Genomic DNA, 21351 nt, shown 5'->3' on the forward strand with positions numbered 1-21351 from the left:
TTTGTATTTTTTTCTTAATTTTATATGCCGTTAAAGTATTGAGGTACTAAGGCCTGAATAGTAGGCCTCACACAAGAGCTGACCTCAAGATAAATCTCACAACCAAACATTATGTATCATCAGTATCTGATCATTAATGAAGTATGTATGATCTTAGCAAAATATGTATTTTGGACAAAATATCTCATTAGCAGGAGATGCAGCTTAGATAAAGCGTCACAAGAATATATTAAGCTTCTTTTGTTTAGAAGCATAGTGTCAAGGCCTACTAGTCCTAGCCAGGCTTGTGGCAGAATCCAAAAGGGATAATGAAACCAGATGTTTCTGCCTAATTGTCACATAAACTTGTTAACTCAACAACATAAAAGCCGAGTCCTCGTTTAGTGAAGTTAGAGACCTCATCTATGAGTTCACACACTATGCAGGACTCCGCAATTACCAGGAAAGGCTCTCCAAAACCTAACTGCAACAGGGCCTTCCCAGGACACAGGAGTTGGATTATGGTAAAATATTACGACAACTGATGATTTATCTCTCCTGATCACTATCACTATTCTCATGAAGTAGTGGCTAGGTGCATTGCCTTGCTCTGTCTTACTCCTGCTGTATCATTTCACTTCTTATCTCACTGCTTTAAACTTAAGTAAAGATAAATGTACTTCTTTAACTTGGTGTCTGTGATCTTTGTGCTGACTCCATCCACAGGCAAAACAAGCATATAAGGCCCCATAGAAATTACTAAAGGAATGCATAGTTTATTTTAAAATACTTGTGTTACTGCTAGAATCCACCTGGATCTCTGCACCATTTCATCTGCTAGAAACAGAAAATGCAGTGTGATTGCCTAGCTATAGTATTTACACAAATTTCCATAAATTCAGTAGTTTTTGATTTTGAAAAATCACAACTATTTCAGTTGAAAACAGTAAACAAAATTCACTTATTTCAATCACTTAAGACTTTGAATTAGTTTAATATTATTTTTATTAAGCTTCTCTCCTTGCTTTCTGCCTACAATTTAATAAAAAAACCCAATAATCTCAGTCATATAAAAATTCAGAGATTTTCTTCATGGAACAGCAGGCACTAAACTCCTTGCATACAAAGAAAAATCTGCAGTTCCACTATGAATACAAGTAAGACAAAACATGGCCTTTATGAATGGTTTCACTACTTCAAAGTAAAATTAAGAAGCATGGGAGCCTAGTACAATCCAATATCAATATTGATTTTTTTTTATTTATTTTTTTTTTTCTTTCCAGATTTTGCCCTCCTATTATTTTACAATTTGTTTTCAAGCTTGTTTGTGGTTCATAAATTAATTCTTATTCCTGTTAATCAGAAGACTTGGATTTTTTCTACATAATATGTGCTAGTCTCCAGTTCCATTAACTGTTGCATATGCTAAAGACAGCACTTAACTTTCTTCACATTTTGCAACAGTGAAAGGAGTCAGAATGTAAACAAAAGTCCATAGCAAAGCTGTTGTACATGCATTACTTCACACAGGAGGCTAACATGCTTCTTTTATTCTTTTAACCACAGACTTGGAGTACTTATTGACTTAAATTTTGGGGATATGTTATCTTGTAATTAATTGCATTGCACACAGGAGCAAACAACAGATGTGAAAGTTTCTTGGAACTGCCTACAATAGTTAACCTTTCGCTTAACTCATGGCCCCCATATTAAAGAAAAATGTGCTCAAAGAATGAGCTAAAGTGTCATATGAAGACCACATAAGAAGACTTATTATATTCCTAAAAGAGCACCACACACTCATTAATCAATTTTTTAACCAAAAATATTACGAAAGTAATACAAATGTACAGGTCTGAGGTAGGTTGCCTGCTGTGTCTTTATTTCATAGTCCATGGGTAACAGATCGGGAGTCCTAATAAAAGGCTATAGTTTATATGCTACTAAATTCCTTGACATATTCTCCTAGTAATAAATAAACATGTATGTCTACAAACAAACATATATACTACTACATCAGCATTTTGCAAAACAGACTGAGGAAAAAAAAGTAACTAACAGCTATTATGCTTAGTACCAGAGAACCCCTTGAAGTACATTCAATACGAAAACAAACACCAGAATTTTTAGAAACAATGCAAAAACTGGAAGAGCATTCTCCATCCAATTAATAACACATGCATAGTGGGTCTGAATGGCTGGCCTGTGTGATTTACTGTATCTTGGGGCACTCAAAAGACTGGGGTCTGTCACAGTTCTCACTATTTTCAGAGCAGTCAGAAATGCAAGCCCGGAGGCTACAGGATTATGAGTTTCAAACCACAAAAGACAACACTAGCAAATGAGTTAGTAAATCTTGAGCTCACATCAAAAAAGACAAATGCAGATTCTCACAGAAAAGTTCTTCCTTATCATTAAATTTTTAACCAAACTGCAAGACACTGCTTCCCTCTATATCCAAGTCTCATTAATATAAGAAGCTCTCAATACTATATTATATCTATGCATTGGATATAATCTAGAAATAAAATTTCTATAATAATTTAAAGTGAAAGTAGTGGCTTGTCATTTAATCCTACTTTAGCGCCTGCCCTCTTTTTCATCCATGTTAGAATTCACTGCCTTCTACTCATTTCTCCCTTACTCTAGCAAAACAATAAAGCATAGTTTGCTTTCCCAGTATTCCCATTCAAACAATGACCTATTAATACTACAGAGTCAAACAAAATTTCAGAAAATTAATAGAGATATTTTCTGGACATAATGTGGACGTACCTCTGAAAAAATAACGTCTGGCTAACAGCTGTAATAAGTATATTCAAACTTGACTCAGAAATGTTCTTTAGGTATCATGAAGGTTCATATAAACCTCTACAACTTTGACAGATTTTGAAGATTACTTTCATCAGATACAGCAGTATTATCTTATATTTTAGTTTTGTGAAACATTTGGTAACAGCAGTAGTTACAAAACAATAATGGGTCAAGTTTCTGCAAAACATCCTTCTTACTTTAGATATGTAGATTCTCACAGCAACATAAAAAACATCTTTTTAGTATAAAATTATTCCTTTGAAAATGCAACAAATAAAATGAAACTGAAGTATATAAATTGAGCTATTGCCAAATTAGTGCTATTAAAAAAAAAACCTTGGGATTACATTTGGAGTATTAGAAGACCATAATGACTGGTAGTCAAGCCTTAAATGGGGTCTAGGAGGGGTGCAGCCAGGCTCACATAGGTGAATTGCCTTCACGTGTGTTCCCAGGGCTGACAGAATCCTTTTCTCACCTGCTCAAGCAGTGGCTCAAGCTGTGACTCAGCATTTCCCACACAATACTGCATTTACCATAAGGTATAAAAAAATGTATTTTACACTATTACAAAATAAGATGAAGTTTCTGGATAATAATTTGCTCTTTTATTAGTGCTTAACCATTGCTAACCAGGTACAGATATTGTGGTAGCCTTGCTTGAAGGATTCTAAAACTTATTTTCAAAACAATGAAGAAAGGTGCACTACTTTTGTAAAGGTACAACTGGAACTCTTAAAATAATTCAAGGAAAAAGAATTAACTGCCCAGGGGGGTTGTGGAGTTTCCTTCTCTGGAGATATTCAAGACCTGCCTGGACACCTACCTGTGCAACCTGGTGTAGAGAACCTTCTGTGGCAGGGGGTGGTCTCTGGATGTCCCTTCCAACCCCTTCAGTTTTGTGAACTACAAAAGCTATGAGTTTTCACTGAGCTATTTTAAAAATTCCTTCCACAGGTTGTTTTTTAGTATAGTTTATAGAGCTTTTATTTATTTTTATTTTTATTTTTTTAATTTGACAGGTGCAAGGCCTTTGATCAAGGTCCATTTATTATGTCTCTGTTATATAAACTTATAAAAACTACCATGTGTAATGATTTGAAGATAAAAATATCTTCCAATCTGATCTTAAATACAGTAATTTTATATACCTTATACCAGAAAAAGCTAACTGTCCTTGGACAAGAAATTTTTTATTGTAGAGAAATATGTGACAATTGAGTAATAAAGGAAAAAACAATTATCGCAATAGCTTGATATTCAAGAATGCTATGAAACAACTGGAAATGTTGCTCCAACAAAGAAACAATTTTATTTCTTTGAAGATGGTATTTTCTTTGTTTCTCTTATTCGAGAAAAGTTCATTAGAACAAGAAAGATTGACAGAAATCAGAAAATGGAATAAAAGCAAAGAGCTCTAACTGTGGATGAGGGTGGAAAGAAAACAGTGGTCCTCCAGTCCTGAAGATAGCAGAAATCTATGAAATTAAGGACAGATTAATTGTTACAGAATTTCCTGAAGGAAAAAAGTAACACACTTGTGTAATTTATTTGTTTAGAATTCCTCTATGAAAGTAATTATATGATAATTTCCTCAGGAAAAATTACACGTATATATAATAAAAATCCAGTTCTCAGGAAATCCACTAAGTAGTACATAGAATTCATATATTTTTTGCTGTTTTTAAAAATTACAAACTACCTGTTCACATCTATTTATTTCCAGAATTAAAACAGCAACAACAAGAAACTGCAAGGAAGTCACAAACAAGTCAAAAGGAAAGAAGGGTCAGAATTAATTCTCAAACCTCACTTCCTAAGTCAGACTGCTACCTTAGCCAACTACTCTGCTTTAGCTTCCATGTAAGTTATTAAGACAGACCGCCCTCTACAGTGACTTACAATACTAATACACAGAGTAAAGAAAATCAAAAAGATAGGATACGTGTTTAAACAGATGATAAAAATTTGCCTTGATTATGTCCTACAATATTATACACATAGATATATATATAAATTATACATTTATATAAATAAATTTAATTATAATTCAAATATGAAAATTATATAAAAATTAAATATAAGTTTAAATTAAATATAAATATAAATAATGTAAATAATATAATATAAATTATATGTACATATATTGTATTACCACATTATTATTTAGCTTATAACCGCAGGAAATATAAGAGGTTAAATACAACATTACTTCCTCATTTTCACGATATTGATTATCTAATAACTAATTATGGTACCTCTGATCACAACCAAAATTTGACAAACTGCATTCTTATATTTAATTTAATGTGGTAAGAAACATCATGGATTCCAGCTAATTTATTCATTTTATTATTCTGCCTTTTGATTTGTAAAAACCCCAAAATTCTATAAATGTATGTATAAAACTATGATATACTAAAATAAATTGTTTGAAAAAAAAGTGACAAATCAGAAGATGCAACTCCTGATTCTGTTCTTCTGTGCATTTCAAGACAGATTTCAAGATGTCTCACTCCGGTAAATAAAACCTTTAGGCTCTGGTAACTCACCCTTTTCTGCTCCTTAATATATTCCATTAGTTCTTCTCTTGTCCTTTTAACAGCTTCTTCAATTGCCTTTTCACTTCGTTTTTGCTCCTCCATTAATGCTTCCTTGATAATTTCCTTTGTAAAAGGAAAATGTTAAGTATTAAAAATATTCCACAAATGTAACATAGCTCACCCTTTTTCTTCCTACTAGAAGTTTATCATGACCATATTTTGCCCCGAATTATCATGACCCTAAATGAAATCTGATTTGGTACTAGAAGTACACTGTAATAAAGAAAGCCAGGAACAAATTAGAACATCACATCAAATACAACTTATCGATATTATTATTTTATTTTATTATATTAAATATTATTATTATTATTTTGTGTGAGAATTTCCAGCCCTAAAAATATAGAGATAAAAATTGGCTAAAAACTATGATGACTGTTTCAAAAACTCCCAGTTATTACATATAAGATCACTGCATTGTTTTCTTCTATGGGCCAAAATCCATATTTCCCATTTTTGTGCCACAGCTATGAATTACAGATCCAGTAAGTACACTTAGAATCCAGTACATAATAAAGTAATTGATTATGCAAGAGAGATGACCACTAAGGCAATGCTGCAGTACATGGAAAAGAAGAATCTTATTTCCTTCCTTTCAAAAAACTGAAATAACCTAAGGAAAATACACTGGGGAAAAAAACAACAATGGTTCAGTAAATTCAGGAATTCTTGTGTATTTATTTATAGATATGGGCAGATTTTTTACTCTTTAAGTTTTAAACACTTTTTTTTTTTTTTTAAATGAAAAATAAATGCTCCAGAACTATCATCTTCTTCCTCACTACTTTTTGCTGTTTAGACTTAATGCTACATTATCAGTAGGTGCTGAAAATGTTCGTCTGTCCATAAGTTGGCTTGAGTGCAGAAGAATGATATTTTATGATACGTATCTAGAACCTGGATTTTTGGAAGTAGTGGAGGTTGTGTTTTTTGTTTTTTCCTTTTTTGTCAGAACTCTACTGACCAAGGACTACTGATCTAAATGGCATTCAAAAACCTTTTATTATATGTGATATCAACAGATATGACCCGTTATCCAATAAATATTATACCAGAATAGTGCCTACTAAGCAACACAGCTTGTACACAGAAAGTAAAACTAAAAACAAAAATCCCACATATTTCATCTCTTCAATTAAAAAAGAAAAATCAACAATGGATTTTTTTTTTTTATTTTTTTATTTTTTTTAAGATTTAATTATAAACAGCCATTTGGGCTTTTGTCAAATGAGTCAGTACACGTTGTTGCATACACTGTCGGGCTTAAAAGAAGACAATTAACTTTGCTGCAGAACTTACAGCATTCAAATTAAAATATTCATTTAAAACATGAAACTTATTTATAAGGGGATAATGACTAGCATAAGGAAAAATCCATAAGTTCACAAATGTTTGGGAAATCAGATGACAAGCATTTTATTGCCTTATTTACTTTAATGGTTTAAGGAACATTTGTCAAACTGAGCAGTAACACTATTTTAAAATACAGAATTTCAGAAAACTAACATGCATTGTTTGTGTTTTATTATTCTTCGTAAAGAATATTTTTGCAGGAACTCAGTTGTATTGAATGTATACAGTCCAAAGAACAGGTGTGATGCTAAGGCTTTAGAGGTATAAGATATTTACAAAATTACATAATTCATCTACACATATCAGAGTGGCATTTTACCGTATACTTTTAGTGTACAAAATGAATAATATCACTGGATTGGATTTATTGGACTAGATATTTGAAACTCTTCAGTTGAAGAGTTGAAGTTATACATTATAGAAAATTACAGAAAGCTAAATTTGTCAAAAGTTCCCCAAATACTTTGTTTCACATTAGAATTGAAAATAATGCATTCATTTACCCAATTAAATTCTTAAAGACAAATTACGAAACTGATAAGGTGCCATATATATTAAAATGCAGAAAATCCTGCATTATAACAAAATATTTAAAAACAACAAATATATAAACCTTCCTTGGCATCATGCTCCCTGATGCCTACAACTTCACTTAATTAAAACCAGTCTGTGAAGAATATGAAGGTTTGGATACATGTGAAAACAAAGTTGCATAAAGTCCTGTCGAGGTAATAAGCAGAGCTTACTATAATTATACTGTCTGTTAGTTGCAGCTCATGACAGCAAACACACATAGGCCTCTGTAGAAACAGTAGGCTGCTTGAAGCTATCCGAAGAGAGATTTGCTTTTGGACTTGCAAATTTCAAAGAAAACTCTTTTGCCCTTCCTGTTTAGTTTTCAAGAGTAAGCTTCAACAATGAAGTTTATTTGTAGTTCATTTATTAAAGAGATATTGGAAATTGGTAAATTAAGCACACAGGTATTCAGCAAATACTCAAAGACAAATGGAGAATGTATATTATCATTAGCCGTATGCGCAGTACAAATCCTGTCCTTCCTGTAAGATGACGGCAGATAGCAGGCACTGACATTGGTGATTATACAGTACACCATTTTTTCCTCTACCTCAGAAGAATACAACATATATACTATATATGTTGTTCAACACATTTGGAAGGGGAGAATTTAAGCAAATATGAGTCACTGTAAGAGAAATTATTCAAACAACATCCAATCACCTACTTAACAGACGTATTTTTGCTCTGCCCTTTGAGCTAATAAGTCTGTCCTTACTACACTATTTTCTACAAAAAGCTCACTCCAGGTTCTCAATGCCACTTTCTTCAGCCTTTTTCTTTTAGTCATTACAGTAAATTATCAACTTACACGATGATAGTTTACTGACACTGACTATTACTACTGATCAACAAAGTCCTAACAGCATGTACATCTTCTCAGTGTATGTACTACTTTATATTTTTATTTGCTCTTTCCTATAATGCTACATCCATCTTCCACATATTTTTAAATTACATTTTGATTGCCAAGGTAAAAATTGGCCTGTATTTCATCTTTACCTAAAAAAGGTATGGCACTATATGAGGCTTTTATGTTATTTTAATTAATTCAAGAAAAACTGGAAGCCCAGTTTCTCAGAAAAAGGTGAGGGACAAATGGCATTTCAGGTACGACTCTCTTTCTTTCTTAATATCTCTTAATATCTAATCAGTGGCCATATGACTAATTATAGCCAAAAGCTGCTCCTTTTACAGGACTTCTTATATATACATCAGTTAGTAGACTAGAGTTAGACTAGAGTAGCTAATAAAAAATAAAATAACTTGATAAATCATATTCAGACTTATGTTTGAGTATATGACATAAGTATCACAACCACATCACCAGTGTGTGTGTATGTGTGTACATGTGTGCATGTCTGGAGGAAGATAAAAAGAAGAAAATGCACTATGTAACTAAGCATTCCAACTCAAACAAAAGAAAAGAAAAAAAAGCAACAAAAACATAGGATTCTTTGCAATTTTATAGGAACATTCTTCTGTTTTCACACAACAGTAATAAATTTTATCTAGGAAATACAACCACAGACTACAATGTCAATGGTTTTTCAGAAAACAGTAACCTTCAAATTATAATATTTGTGATTTTAACTTACTAACTTGTACTTCTGAAGATGGACGTGGTTAAAGTCAGCATACTGAAAATAAATTATCTAATAGCAGGAATCTCCTGCCACTCAGTGTTGCTGTGTACATCCTCGCGCTCTCTTACTTACAAAACATTTCATTTAAAAACTAGTTTCAATAAAGACTCGCAAACTCAATGCTCTCCATAAACATTTTGCCTATTACTATTTCTGAAACAAAGTGGAAAATTAAGAAGAAAGAAAAACTGAAAATTTTGTTAAAATACGTAATTTCTTTCTTTCATGTTTCCATAATGAAACTTTTCTAATTTCTGTTACTATCCATTATTTTAAGAGACAATGACTGTAGATTATTACTTACAAAATTAAATGCAAAATTAAATTTGACCTAATAAAAAGCATAAACATAGTGTTATTTCATGTTCTCTTAAGAGAAATTTAAGCACTGAAAGTTGAAAAATACGGTAAAGGCAATATAAATTGTACACGAATTTAGGCATTTTTTTTCTCCATCACATTACATAATATAATTGTCACTATTGTACTAGGGCAGGAACCATGACATTCAGAAAAATATCTTCTGGCATAAATCCATGTGAACATGAACACCAGTGTTGTGATAGGACAAGACTGCTGCTGAACAAACTGTTTTTCCTTCCAAAACTTAACACTCTCTCAATTGGTCAAACAAAGTCTAGCAACTTATTCCTGGAATTGCAACATTAAATGTACCATTGTACTGGCATATTATGAAGCATAGAACAAAATAGAGGATACTACCTGCATCCCCAACAGGATTTTGTAAGCTATGCAAGATATGAAACGGACAAAGAAAAACTGACAACCAGATACTATTTTGTATTCTGTGCGCTTAACTGGCAGTGCTGTCCTGTATATCATAAATGAGAAGAGTTTCAAAGACTATTTCAGGAGTGAAATTAATATCATTGTATAGGTCACTCTCAAGTACAAAAGCATTATAAAACATGTAAAGGTCAATATCATGGGCTTCTTATATATAGAAAACAAATGGAACTTTCAGTTTTAAAGTCAAAAAAATGACAACTAAATTGAAAGTGATCTCTGATGCACAGATTAAAAGTAGCACATAGCCTATTTATCAGAGAAAGAGCAATGCAGAGACCACAATAAAGGGCTAGAAAAAGGTCTTTAAAGTAGTACTCTAAATCAGCAAACAATAACTGAGTCAGAGAAAATAAAGATGCAATATTAAAGGAATAAAGATTGTACCTACATGGCTAAATATGATATGTCATCTATTGCTGCATAAATTACCAGCAACACCTAAAAAGTTATGTTTAAAGACAGATCTGAAAGAAAGCCATTATACAGCCCAGGAAAACAAGCAACAATTTGCATATTGAAGGTAACAATTAGTATTTGGATAGTTGGAAAGAAAACATTAAGCTATCCATTGAGTTTAAAGTGATAGTGACACATTCACAAGGTGGTACCAAATAGAGAGATGTTCTTAGTATAGACAGAAAAAAAAATGCTCAAAGGAAGTGCTTAGCAAAAAGTACATTGGGCTTCTAAATTCAGTACAAGCCAGGAGACAACACAGAGCAGTTACCTGAAACTGGGAAGGAAAAGGAAATAGCTCCCAGTCAAACAGAAGAAGCATAAATAAGAAATATCACAGAAAACTGCACAACAAAGAGGTTCTCATTCCCATTGACTAAGTTACCAGATTGGCTGTTTTGTCACTGTATTTGGCTTCGGTGGCAATGTTTTGCATAGTTGTGGGGCTGCAGGGGTGGCCTCTGTGAGCAGAGCCCAGCAACTGCCCCACGTTCGATCGACAGCCAGCTCCCGCTCCAAAAAGGGACTCAGAGCTGACCAGAGATGAGCCATGAGCAACACTGGGTGTGACTGTGGGAGATGAAATTTAAGAAAATCTGCTTTGCAAGAGCAGCTGGGAGAGAGGAATAAGAAATGTAAGACAAAAAGCCCTGCAGACACCAAGGCCAGTGCAGAAGGAGGGCAGGAGGTGCTTCGGGCATGGAACAGAAGTTCTCCTGCAGCTCCTGGAGAAGCCCATGATGGAGCAGGCTGTCATACTGCAGCCCACAGGCACCAAACAGAACAGATTTCTGTATACAGCAATTGAGGAGCTCGCAGGGCAGCAGTGGATGTGGCCTGAAGGAAACTGCAGTCTATGCAGAGTCCATGTGGGAACATGCCCTGGGCCACATCTACAACCCATAGAAAGGAGCCCGCAGTGAAGCAGGATGGGTGAGGAGTGACAATAATTGGTGAGTGATATCTATCTTCTTACCTCAAATTTTGAGCCTTTTTTCATTATTTTATCCCCTTCATCCTTTGTGGAGAGGGAGTGAGAGAGGGGTGTGCTGGATTTTAGCTATCCTTCAGGGGGAAAGTACCACAATTGCACAGAAACAAGATGCAAACCTCAGATAACTGGATAACATCAGGATTTAAAAATGTGCCAGTGAACAAAATCCTATAGGTCTGACACTTATAAAAGATGTGTTAATGAATCTATACAAGAAAACGTTGTCTTGACAATAAATACATAATCCCCATAAGTTTTCTTCAAAATATTTATTATAAAACTCCTGGCTCCGTGTACCAGCAAAAAATCTTTTTGTTTGTTTGTGATTCTTGTTTTTAAGATTACACAGATAAGCAAAGACTGTTCTACAGCTAATTAATCTGACTGAAAAACCAGAGTGGGAAATAATTTATATAGGCAAAATAGTTTATTACTTTTTCCCACCCTTCTCAAAATGCAGAACAAGGAGAGATATTTAGGCAGAAAATAATTTTCAACTAAAATTTAACAGTTAAGCAGTAGTAGAAAAGTAAGGTAGTTCTCTAAGCATTTAACACAAAATTGATTCTGACTTGCAAAACTATGAACAGAAGAACTTCCTTTAAGAATACCCTTAAGAAGTTTTAATAACATATCAGGTAAGCAGCCATGAATTTTTCAGAATTAAGCACTGTGTTCTACGCTTTCTACTTTTAACTTCTGAGAAATAATATCTTCTAGTATTTTTAAACTCACTGCAACACATTAAAAACACTTTGAGGCCCATACAATGCAAAATAATGTTAGTTACTCAAGTTTTGTAAGCCATTGAGATGTTTTCTGGTAAAACTATAGTGGACATTCCAAGATGGTAAACTAGAAATAACAGTTGTGCATAAAATAGCTACAACATATGAGCCCTCGGGTGCGTGAGGATACTAGAACTGTACTGCATTTTTGGAGACTCACTCAGCAAAGACTATTAGCTCACTTTTTTTTTTTTTTTTTTTTTTCCAAAAGCCTTTCAGTGAACTTTTCTTGCAAAAATATTTTTCTCTTTGTTTATCTTGTTACATCTTCCATACCCTAGTTGTGGATTGGCAGAATGCAACATTACAGCCTCAGTTTTCCTACAACTTACCCATCCATTTGACATTTTATGTTAGTTCTTTTAATAAAATAGTTTTGGGTTTGTTTTCTTTTTCCTCTAATTATTTGCAGTCTTCTTTAGAGTCTTGCATACAACTCATGTGGATTATGGCAGTTATGAATTCAGGCTTCTTTTCCCTTGAGAATCAGGGTAAGATGCAGTACATTCTATGTGACACTTTAAATATAAGCCTTCAGGTTAAGGCATAGACCTGAAAATCCAGGGCTTACCCTTCAGATGTTTGCTATAATTTCAATTTTAAAGACTTTTTTTTTAAAACTAAAATTGTCAGGCACAAATTGTCTTTAATGACTTAATTATATAAATAAGTAGAAAAAAAAAAAAGTATTTAGTTTTGCGAAATTTTAACACTACCATGCAGAGAGCTAAAATAGCTACATACAGCTCTCCGCATTACAGTGTTATGGTTACTCTAGCTACTGTTGTATCTACTCTGCATTGCCCAGTATTTATATGAGGCTTGCTCCAAAAGTAATTCCTCCTATATTATCATGCTAGCCCATGACATCAGAGGCAAATGTTGGTGGTATGACAGCAGAGGTTGGACTTTCCCACTACTATTCAATTACATATTGTTGTCATATGAGAGATGAAAGCAGAGGTCAGTTTGACAATATGGAGCCTGATGTGGAAGTGCATATGAAGCAAAGGTTTGGAATTGAATTCCTCCATGTGGAAAAAATGGCACCCTTTGACACTGCTGAATGGTTATGGAGACCAAACAGTAGATATGAGCATAGTGAGTTGGTGGGTGGTTTTTCAGCAGTGGTGAGAGTGACAGTGGATCACTTCTGCTGGCGCAGACTTTTATGAGCACAGCATGCAGGCTCTTGTTCATCACTGACAAAAGAACAAAGATAATGCTGGTGACTATGTTGAAAAATAATGTTTTGTAGCTGAGAATTTGCCTTATCAAATATTGTTATTGTGCTTGTAATTTCTATGGAAATAAACAGGAGGCATTACTTTTGGAGTGACCTACTACAAGTTCCATTTTATTGAAATTTTTATTGCTCTACTTACCGTATATCCTCCATTTTTTCACTCTGTTTTACTACCCAGATTTACTCTTATTTTCCAAAGAGTAAAACTAAGCGAGAAGAAAATCATCTTTAACAGTGAAAAGCACTGTTCATTGTCTTTTCCACCTAGATCCACTTACATCCTACAGGCTCAGGGAGGTGTGGCTGGAAAGCTGCCTGATGGAAAGGGACCTTGGTGTGCTAATAGACAGCCAGCTGAACATGAGCCAGCAGTGTGCTCAGGTGGCCAAAAGGGCCAATGGCATCCTGGCTTGTATCAAGAATGGTGTGGTGAGCAGGACTAGGGTAGTCATCCTGCCCCTGCATTTGGCAGTGGTGAGGCCTCACCTCAAGTATTGTGTTCAGTTTTGGGCACCTCAGCACAGGAAAGACATGGAGGTACTGGAGCAGGTCCAGAGAAGGGCAACGAGGCTTGTGAAGGGCTTGGAGAATCAGTCCTATGGGTAGAGGCTAAGGAAGCTGGGGCTGTTTAGTCTGGGAAAAAGGAGGCTGAGGGGAGACCTTTTTGCTCTCTTAAGTATCTGAAAGGTGCTTACAGCGAGAGTAGGGAAGGTCTCTTCTCATTAATGACAAGTGACAGGACGAGGTGAAATGGCCTCAAGTTGCGCCAAGGTAAGTTTCGGTTGGATGTTATGATACACTCCTTTACAGAAAGGGTAGTTAAGTACTGGAATAGGCTCCCCAGGGATGTGGTTGAATCGCCATCCCTGGATGTGTTTAAGAGCCGTTTGGATGTGGTGCTCAGGGATATGATTTAGCAGAGGGTTGTTAGAGTTAGGGTACCATGGTAAGGCTGTGGTTGGACTTGATGATCTTTGAGGTCTTTACCAACCTGGATAATTCTATGATTCATTCATACTAGGTGCTTAAATGCCATTTTGAGTTCTATAGGGAAAGGTTCAGCTTCAGCTAAGTTTATAGATTCTCTATGCACTGGACAACCTCTGCTAAGTCCAAAACACTTTAAATAAAATATTCTAGTGGGATAATTTTCTATTTCGAGCATTCCTCTCAACACTGAGAACTACTGGGCCTATTAAATCCCCTTTACAGGGAAGTTGCTAGAGAAAAAATACAATCCAATGTACCAAAACAGAAGATAAATGCTGGAGACACACCAGCCTACATTTAGCCTGCTAAACATCCTCACCCATAAGAATTTTTAAATGTGTTGCAAAGTTAATTTGCAAATGTACATTATCTTTAATTAAAAGACTACTTGCTTATTTCAAGGAGAGCTTATTCTCCTCAATTTAAGCCTCATGTTTAGGATATCTTTTTCTTTCAATAGCTTTTTAAAAAGGAAGCTAAATTTTAACCCAGATTTTCTTAGTTATTACTTTGCATATTTGGTAACAATATTCTTGATATTGATAATGGGTTAATCATGGTGTCATGGTGGTTATAATTCAATCACAGATTATAAAGTGGGGACTTCATCTCAAGGAAGATTGTAAAATTTAGCAGATATTTAGACTTCTCCATTCTTCCTTCCTAGAGCTTCTTACATGTTTCATGACTGCAAGCCATTCTGCCTCAACTATTCGCGGAAGCGTACATGACCCTTTCCAGTCTTCAAATTTTGCAGACACACAGCATTAGCAAAGGAAAATTCCTCCTCTTTAGTACTATGCTTGACATAATATTTTGCTGTTCAATTCACTAAAACCAGTCACTTACAGTTAATCTGCATACGGCAAAGTGCAAGGTTTTGCACTTGGGCCGGAAGAACCCCAGGCACCTGTACAGGCTGGGAGGAGTTGTCCTTGAGAGCAGCTCGGCTGAAAAAGACCTAGGGGTCCTGATAGATGAGAAACTTAACATGAGCCAGCAGTGCGCTCTGGCAGCCCGGAAAGCAAATGGGATCCTGGGCTCCATCAGGAGAGGGGTGGTCAGCAGGGATAGGGAGGTGATCGTCCCTCTCTACTCTGCTCTTGTGAGGCCCCATCTGGAGTACTGTGTCCAGGTGTGGAGCCCTCAGTACAAAAAAGATATGGAGATTTTGGAAAGGGTCCAGAGGAGGGCCACAAAGATGATCAGGGGGCTGGAGCACCTCCCCTATGAGGACAGGCTGAGGGAGTTGGGTTTGTTCAGCCTGGAGAAGAGAAGGTTGCGGGGTGACCTCATTGCAGCCTTTCAGTACCTGAAGGGAACTTACTCCCAGGAGGGGAGTAAACTCTTCGAAAGGGCTGATAATAGCAGGACTAGGGGAAATGGTTTTAAGTTGAAGGAGGGAAGATTTAGGTTGGATGTTAGGGGAAAGTTCTTTACTAGAAGGGTGGTTAGGTCCTGGAACAGGCTGCCCAGTGAGGTTGTGGATGCCCCGTCCTTGGAGGTATTCAAGACCAGGTTGGACAGGGCCCTGGGCAACCTGATCTAGTAAATGTGTATGTTTGGTGGCCCTGCTAGGCAGGGGGGTTGGAACTACATGATCCTTGAGGTCCCTTCCAACCCGGGTAATTCTGTGATTCTGTGATTCTGTGTGATAAGTTTCTATGACAAAATTGCTAATGGGGTAGAAGAAAAGCAATTTTAAATTTCAAAATATATTTTCTATCTCAAACACATATTCTTCCCATTTGTGATAATTTGAAAAGGATAGAGTTTTGCTGAGAACAAGCCTTCTCTTTTTTAGTATTAAGATCCAAACTCATGTGTAGGTTTAAAAGTTAGTTCTCTTGTAATAACATTCCCTGTAATGCTGTTTTTATATGCCTGACACTAAGACATATTTTGCTTGTTCTCTTACACTCATCCACACTTGTTTCATAACTTGGTGCTAAACATAATATTAAATGACAATTCTGAAGCAAGAAACATAAAGAATTATACAAGATACAAATAATTAGAAGAGGCATTATGTTAACATAGTTTTACATTTAGTTGTCCAAAATATTAGACTATGTATTTCACTTTGTGTCATTATTGGGCTGACTTGACAGATTATGCTGTCTTAACAATTGCAAGTAACTGAATAGCTTTTATACCTCTTGTTAGAAAAACCTTAAAGAAAAGGTACAAATAAGAAACTAAGTAGAAGGCTCTATAAAACCACTGTTAGCTGACAAACTGCTGGATGATAGTTCCAACTATTTTTCAGCACTAAACCAAAGTCACTTCTGACAACTTCCAGTTTAGCAAATAGGCTTTAAATGGCTTTCTTTGTTGTCAGATTGAGAGAATTTTAGTAGCTGTAGTATGTTTATAAGAGTAATGGCTTAAGGAGGTAAGCAGTTTTAAAGTAGAAGTAGAAAGTGAACATTTATACAAAAAAAAAAAAAAAAAAGCATTCCATATGAAAGTCCATCCTTCCCAAAGAACTTGCATTCATTAACCAGAGATTAAAGAGCAAAACATCGTTATACATATTTAAATGAGAGAAACTCTAGAAATCTCAAGAAAAATCTGCATTTCACTTCAGTGAAAACAGATTAAATATTTGAAAAAAGGCACCTAATTCAAAGGAGAAATCATAATTTGTTACAAGAAAAATTATTCTTGTTACCATCAAACTTGTCAGTACTACTCAGTATTAGAAAAAAGAATTAATTAATGCTGCATAACTACATCAAAAGCAAGAAATTTATGGGAGAAGTACTAACAACATTCCAGTAACAAAGTACTACTCAGCATCACAGTATATAACTGAATACTTCGTCATCATCAACTGCTTGATTAGTTAGCATTCCAAGCTGAAAATTCCTCTTGAAGTCCTAAATTTCTTCATTGGAAAAGCACTGACATCTCAGTACTTAAGATTTTATCTGAAAAAGTATCAATCAGTACTAAGCCAGTATTATGCTGCTCCAATAGTACGTTCCACAAGGAAAAAAAACAAACCAAAAAAACCCAAAAAACTACCTTCAGTCATTTGAGGGTATTTTATGTGCACACCATATACATAAAAATAGAATCGTGTCTGACCTCACACACTCAACTATGAAGCCCATTCCCTGACAAATGTTTAACACACAGAACCAACCTCAATCTTCTCATTTGACAGATGGAACGTTTGTCCAAGATGCACAGGTTTCCACAGGACAGAACTATCTGCCTTAGGAATATCACTAAACTGCACTAATTTAATGACACATCCATACCTATTTCCTCCTGCTACCAATCTCTTCACGTTCCACATGCTATAAAACTATGGTCTTTCTTTACCATAGTGCACAACTATGTTGTTGTTCTTTCTGCTGTTAAAAGCTCCTCTGCAGCACTGGTGCCAACAGTCATTCAGGGTAGTCTAAATGATTTCTACTGTAGCTAAACCTTGAGCAGTGTTCTTAGCTTAAATTTAGCTCTGAAGTCATTGGATTATCCTTTGGCCATGAAGAATTTGAGTCCCTAAATGCTTACATAGTATAATTACTCCCTTGACAACTGACATCAGTTGATATTTTTACATTAAAAAAATTAAGCCAGCTACATATAAAACAAAATCATTTTATTTATACCAGAAATGTGCACAAAACAGAGGCAGATTATAATAATGGTTTTGCATCAAAAAATACCTTTGTGAATTTGGTTAGTTATGAGACGAATATTTCTTTTAAACACTGGAGAGGGAAATAGCTTCTGTTTGGAAGGAGATGGGTTTGAAACACATATGAGATTTTATCCTACACTTTAAATTCAAAAGCTGTGTGGTTTGTTGGCTTTTTTCTTTTTTGTGTTGTTCAGTTTGTTAAAAAAAATAGCAACGTTAATTTCCAACATTTGAATGAAATTCATCTTGAATCTTACAGTGTAAAGAATTTTAATCAAATAGGCCACCAACAAAACAGACTGTTCCTTCAGGTATTTTGACCAGCAGAGACTACAGAATAAAACTTTTGGAAGAGCTACTTAATTTGAGATCCCTGCCATCTTGTTAAATACTGTACTGGGAATGTACCCCTCAGTATGTACAACTATCCCTATTTCTATAGGATGTAACTCTAAAAACATTGGTTTGTTAATATTTCTGTTTTTGGTTTCTGATTTTAATAACCCCATTTATTTTGTACCTACTCTACATTTTATCTCAGGAAATCATCTTTTTACTAAGAGAGACAATGGAATTCCAGCATAATAAGGAATAAATGCAATTTATCTTCCATAAGTATAAAAAGGAAAAAGTCACATAAATAATCCACAAAATAATACCAGTATCTGAACAATTTCTCTTGGGCTCTTTCAGAAGTCAGTGAAGAAAACCAGGCATTTACAGTGCACAATTACCTCATTTCAATACACATGCCTCAGAAAGTCGCAAGAACTACGTTCTGAAACTGTCAAATTCTTTCCAGTCTAAATGGAAATAACTTAAGAATGCAGTGCATTTCAAGTATCAATAAGGTGCAGTGAAAAACAACATACCATAAGAAAATCTACCACACCATTAGAAAGACATTAAAAAATAAATATAAAACAAACAAAGCAGCTTCATAGAAGAATAAAATATACTAACTTCATTATGTTTTCTTTGTTCTTGCATTGCTTCCTGAACAGCCTGGGCAATCTTGTTGTTTTGTCTCTCATGTTCTGCTTTCCATATATTTCTTTCTTCTTCATGAATCTTCTCCATATTTCTCCTTTCCTCCTCTATGGCTTTCAGAACAGCCTCCTGTACTATTTCTTTTTCAGCCTTCAAAACAAATCAGGAAGTAAACGAAGAAAAAAGCCAGTGCGGGTGCTGTAAGCACACATTTTACTTTTCCTAATTAGATCAACGAGCTGACAGGATGAGAAAAATATTTTTTGCTTCTGAGCTATGAACTTCAATCCATCTTAAAATGATACTGATCCTGTACTACCACGGGACAACAACTTAACAGTTACAGAATTAAAAAGCTGCAAACAAAGATCTTAATTGCCCACCTATTTGGATACACTATGTCATAACTAGCTTGCTTTCTGTGATCACAAAAAGATAACATGGAGCAGGAACCACATTGGTGTTGGTGATATTTATTCACACAACATATCATCCCTAACCATGGCACAGGGGTTGGAACTAGATGACCTTGATAAGGTCTAGATGTAGTCATCTCCAGCCCAAAGCATTTTATGATTCTCTGACCGTGGGACTCCCTACGGGAGTCTTGATTCATCAAGAATTTAAGGAAATCCAAGAGCAGCTTAAAACTACCTTTGGCATAATAGCCAATGCATACTTAAAACAAATATGTCTTCCATTCTAGAACTCTTCAGCAGCACATACTAAAAGAAGTATAATTCCATCTTTTTTTTTTTCTTTTTTTTACGATTAAATGCAACATTACATGAAATCATCAAAAGAAACACACTGAATTTGAAGTAAAAGGGACAGTGCACAGCTTTGTATGAGCTGAACCATTCACAAATATATTTATCAGCAAGACGATCTATCATAACACAACATCTACAAATAATGTCATGCTGAAGTTCAAAATAAACACTGGCTGGCAACTCATTCCTTTCCCTTCTTTTAATTAGTTTGTAGGTCAGTGCAGTATCTTTGATGAAGACACTGCAACAAGTAAAGAAAATAAAAAAATCATACAAGGCCATAAATATTGGGTTCCTCAAATTCATTTGTTTAAAAACAAAGCTGTTTCTTGCAATTCGTTGGGAATTGATTTTTTTTTTGTTTGTTTATAAAATATATTAAAAATGTAACCAAAATAAAAAAGGTCCTATTAAGATGTTTTATTATACTCACATTTTCCTCCAGATGTTTTTTGCATTACTAAATATTACTGAGAAAGATGCCATATAAAGAATGTGCTACAATAGACACTGAGCTAGGTAACCTGCATTACTAGTTTTTTCAGATCATTACAAGCAACTGAAATTTTGTACTGCCTTCTGTACCAGTATTAGAAATTACATATTGTTTGTTGAAATGTTTTCATTTTCACATGACTCCACTGTCCTGTCCTCACTAAAAATTACCATATTTCACAAAAAATACATAAGATATAATGCTAACCTGTCTTAAGATCAATTGACTTTGCCACTCAGCTCTTCAAGTTGAGAGACACTGATGCTAATTGATAGACAGTAGAAACATATTCAGGTAACACTAACAACTGAACTACAATTTTCTAATTTCTTGTAATACACTAATTCAGAGGTTAACTTGAATAGTCTGTATAAGCTATCTTTTTCTATCTCTATGAAAACATAAGATTAAACAGATCTATTAATCTGATTATTTTTAGGCTTAGTCTTTCCTTTAAACACAGATAAGAACATAACATTTGACAAATGTGGATATGAAATGAGTTGCTAAACCTGGTATTTGTAATCTCACACACGTAATCTACTGTGTATTTAATACCTAGCAAGAGAGATACCTTTGCAGCAGCTTCCACAGCCTCCTTACTTCTTTTCCTTTCTTCATCCAAACACTTGTCCAGCACTTCCTATAAATGTTACAAAAAATTAAACTACAATATTCTGCAGAGGAGTGGCTAAAAACAATTTCAGTCAACCGCTTGAGAGAAATCCATTTTCCTATCAATAACTGTGACAGTAGATTTCATTGCCTATTAAATCTATTGGGTGCACTAGAACCACTTTTCTTGTGTAAATAAAAACAATACCTTATGTTTTTTTGACTGCTGCATCAAAGCTTCTCCTATCTTTTCTGACAATGCTTCCTTCTCTGCTTCCAGAATGTCAAGAAGTCTCTGATGCTGTTGGGAGAAAATATTTATATTATTTTAAACAGCAGTTTGCAAGAAAAACAGACAAAAACAACTCATCCAAGAGACGCAGGTTTGTCGGCTCCTTATAAAACAACTCAAAATTTAGATTTGGTTAAAGGAAATATACAATGCCTCTTTAGCTGATTCACTGGCAGCAGAAACATATGGTAAGAAGAAATGTTTAACTTCCTGATTATCTGATATTTCCTCTCAATCTGAACAGTACTATAAGGGAAGTTGAAAAGAACACC

At 34.8% G+C, this 21351-nt stretch overlaps 1 protein-coding gene across 7 annotated transcripts in view; it reads right to left on the reverse strand.

Annotated features, from left to right (window-relative positions):
* The window catches only part of CCDC91 (coiled-coil domain containing 91), a 170444-nt gene that overhangs the window by 80548 nt on the left and 68545 nt on the right, over positions 1–21351 (reverse strand). For 5 of the 7 annotated variants that reach the window (XR_001557089.3, XM_085522459.1, XM_085522433.1 and 2 more), the window contains 4 exons: positions 20996–21088; positions 20747–20815; positions 18877–19053; positions 5346–5459 (listed from right to left, as the gene is read on the reverse strand). Coding sequence is in view for 6 of the 7 variants with exons in the window: in XM_085522459.1 (XP_085378585.1) it covers positions 5346–5459; positions 18877–19053; positions 20747–20815; positions 20996–21088 (453 nt within the window). In the remaining variant the exon portion in view is untranslated. Of the gene's footprint in view, positions 1–4080; positions 4272–5345; positions 5460–18876; positions 19054–20746; positions 20816–20995; positions 21089–21351 lie in introns of those variants that run through there. The other 2 variants (XM_015871203.3, XM_085522448.1) reach the window with 2 other exon arrangements.

This window comes from Coturnix japonica, chromosome 1 (genome assembly GCF_054131305.1).
Source record: "Coturnix japonica strain WE chromosome 1, WE-NBRP24, whole genome shotgun sequence".
Taxonomy (NCBI): domain Eukaryota; kingdom Metazoa; phylum Chordata; class Aves; order Galliformes; family Phasianidae; genus Coturnix; species Coturnix japonica.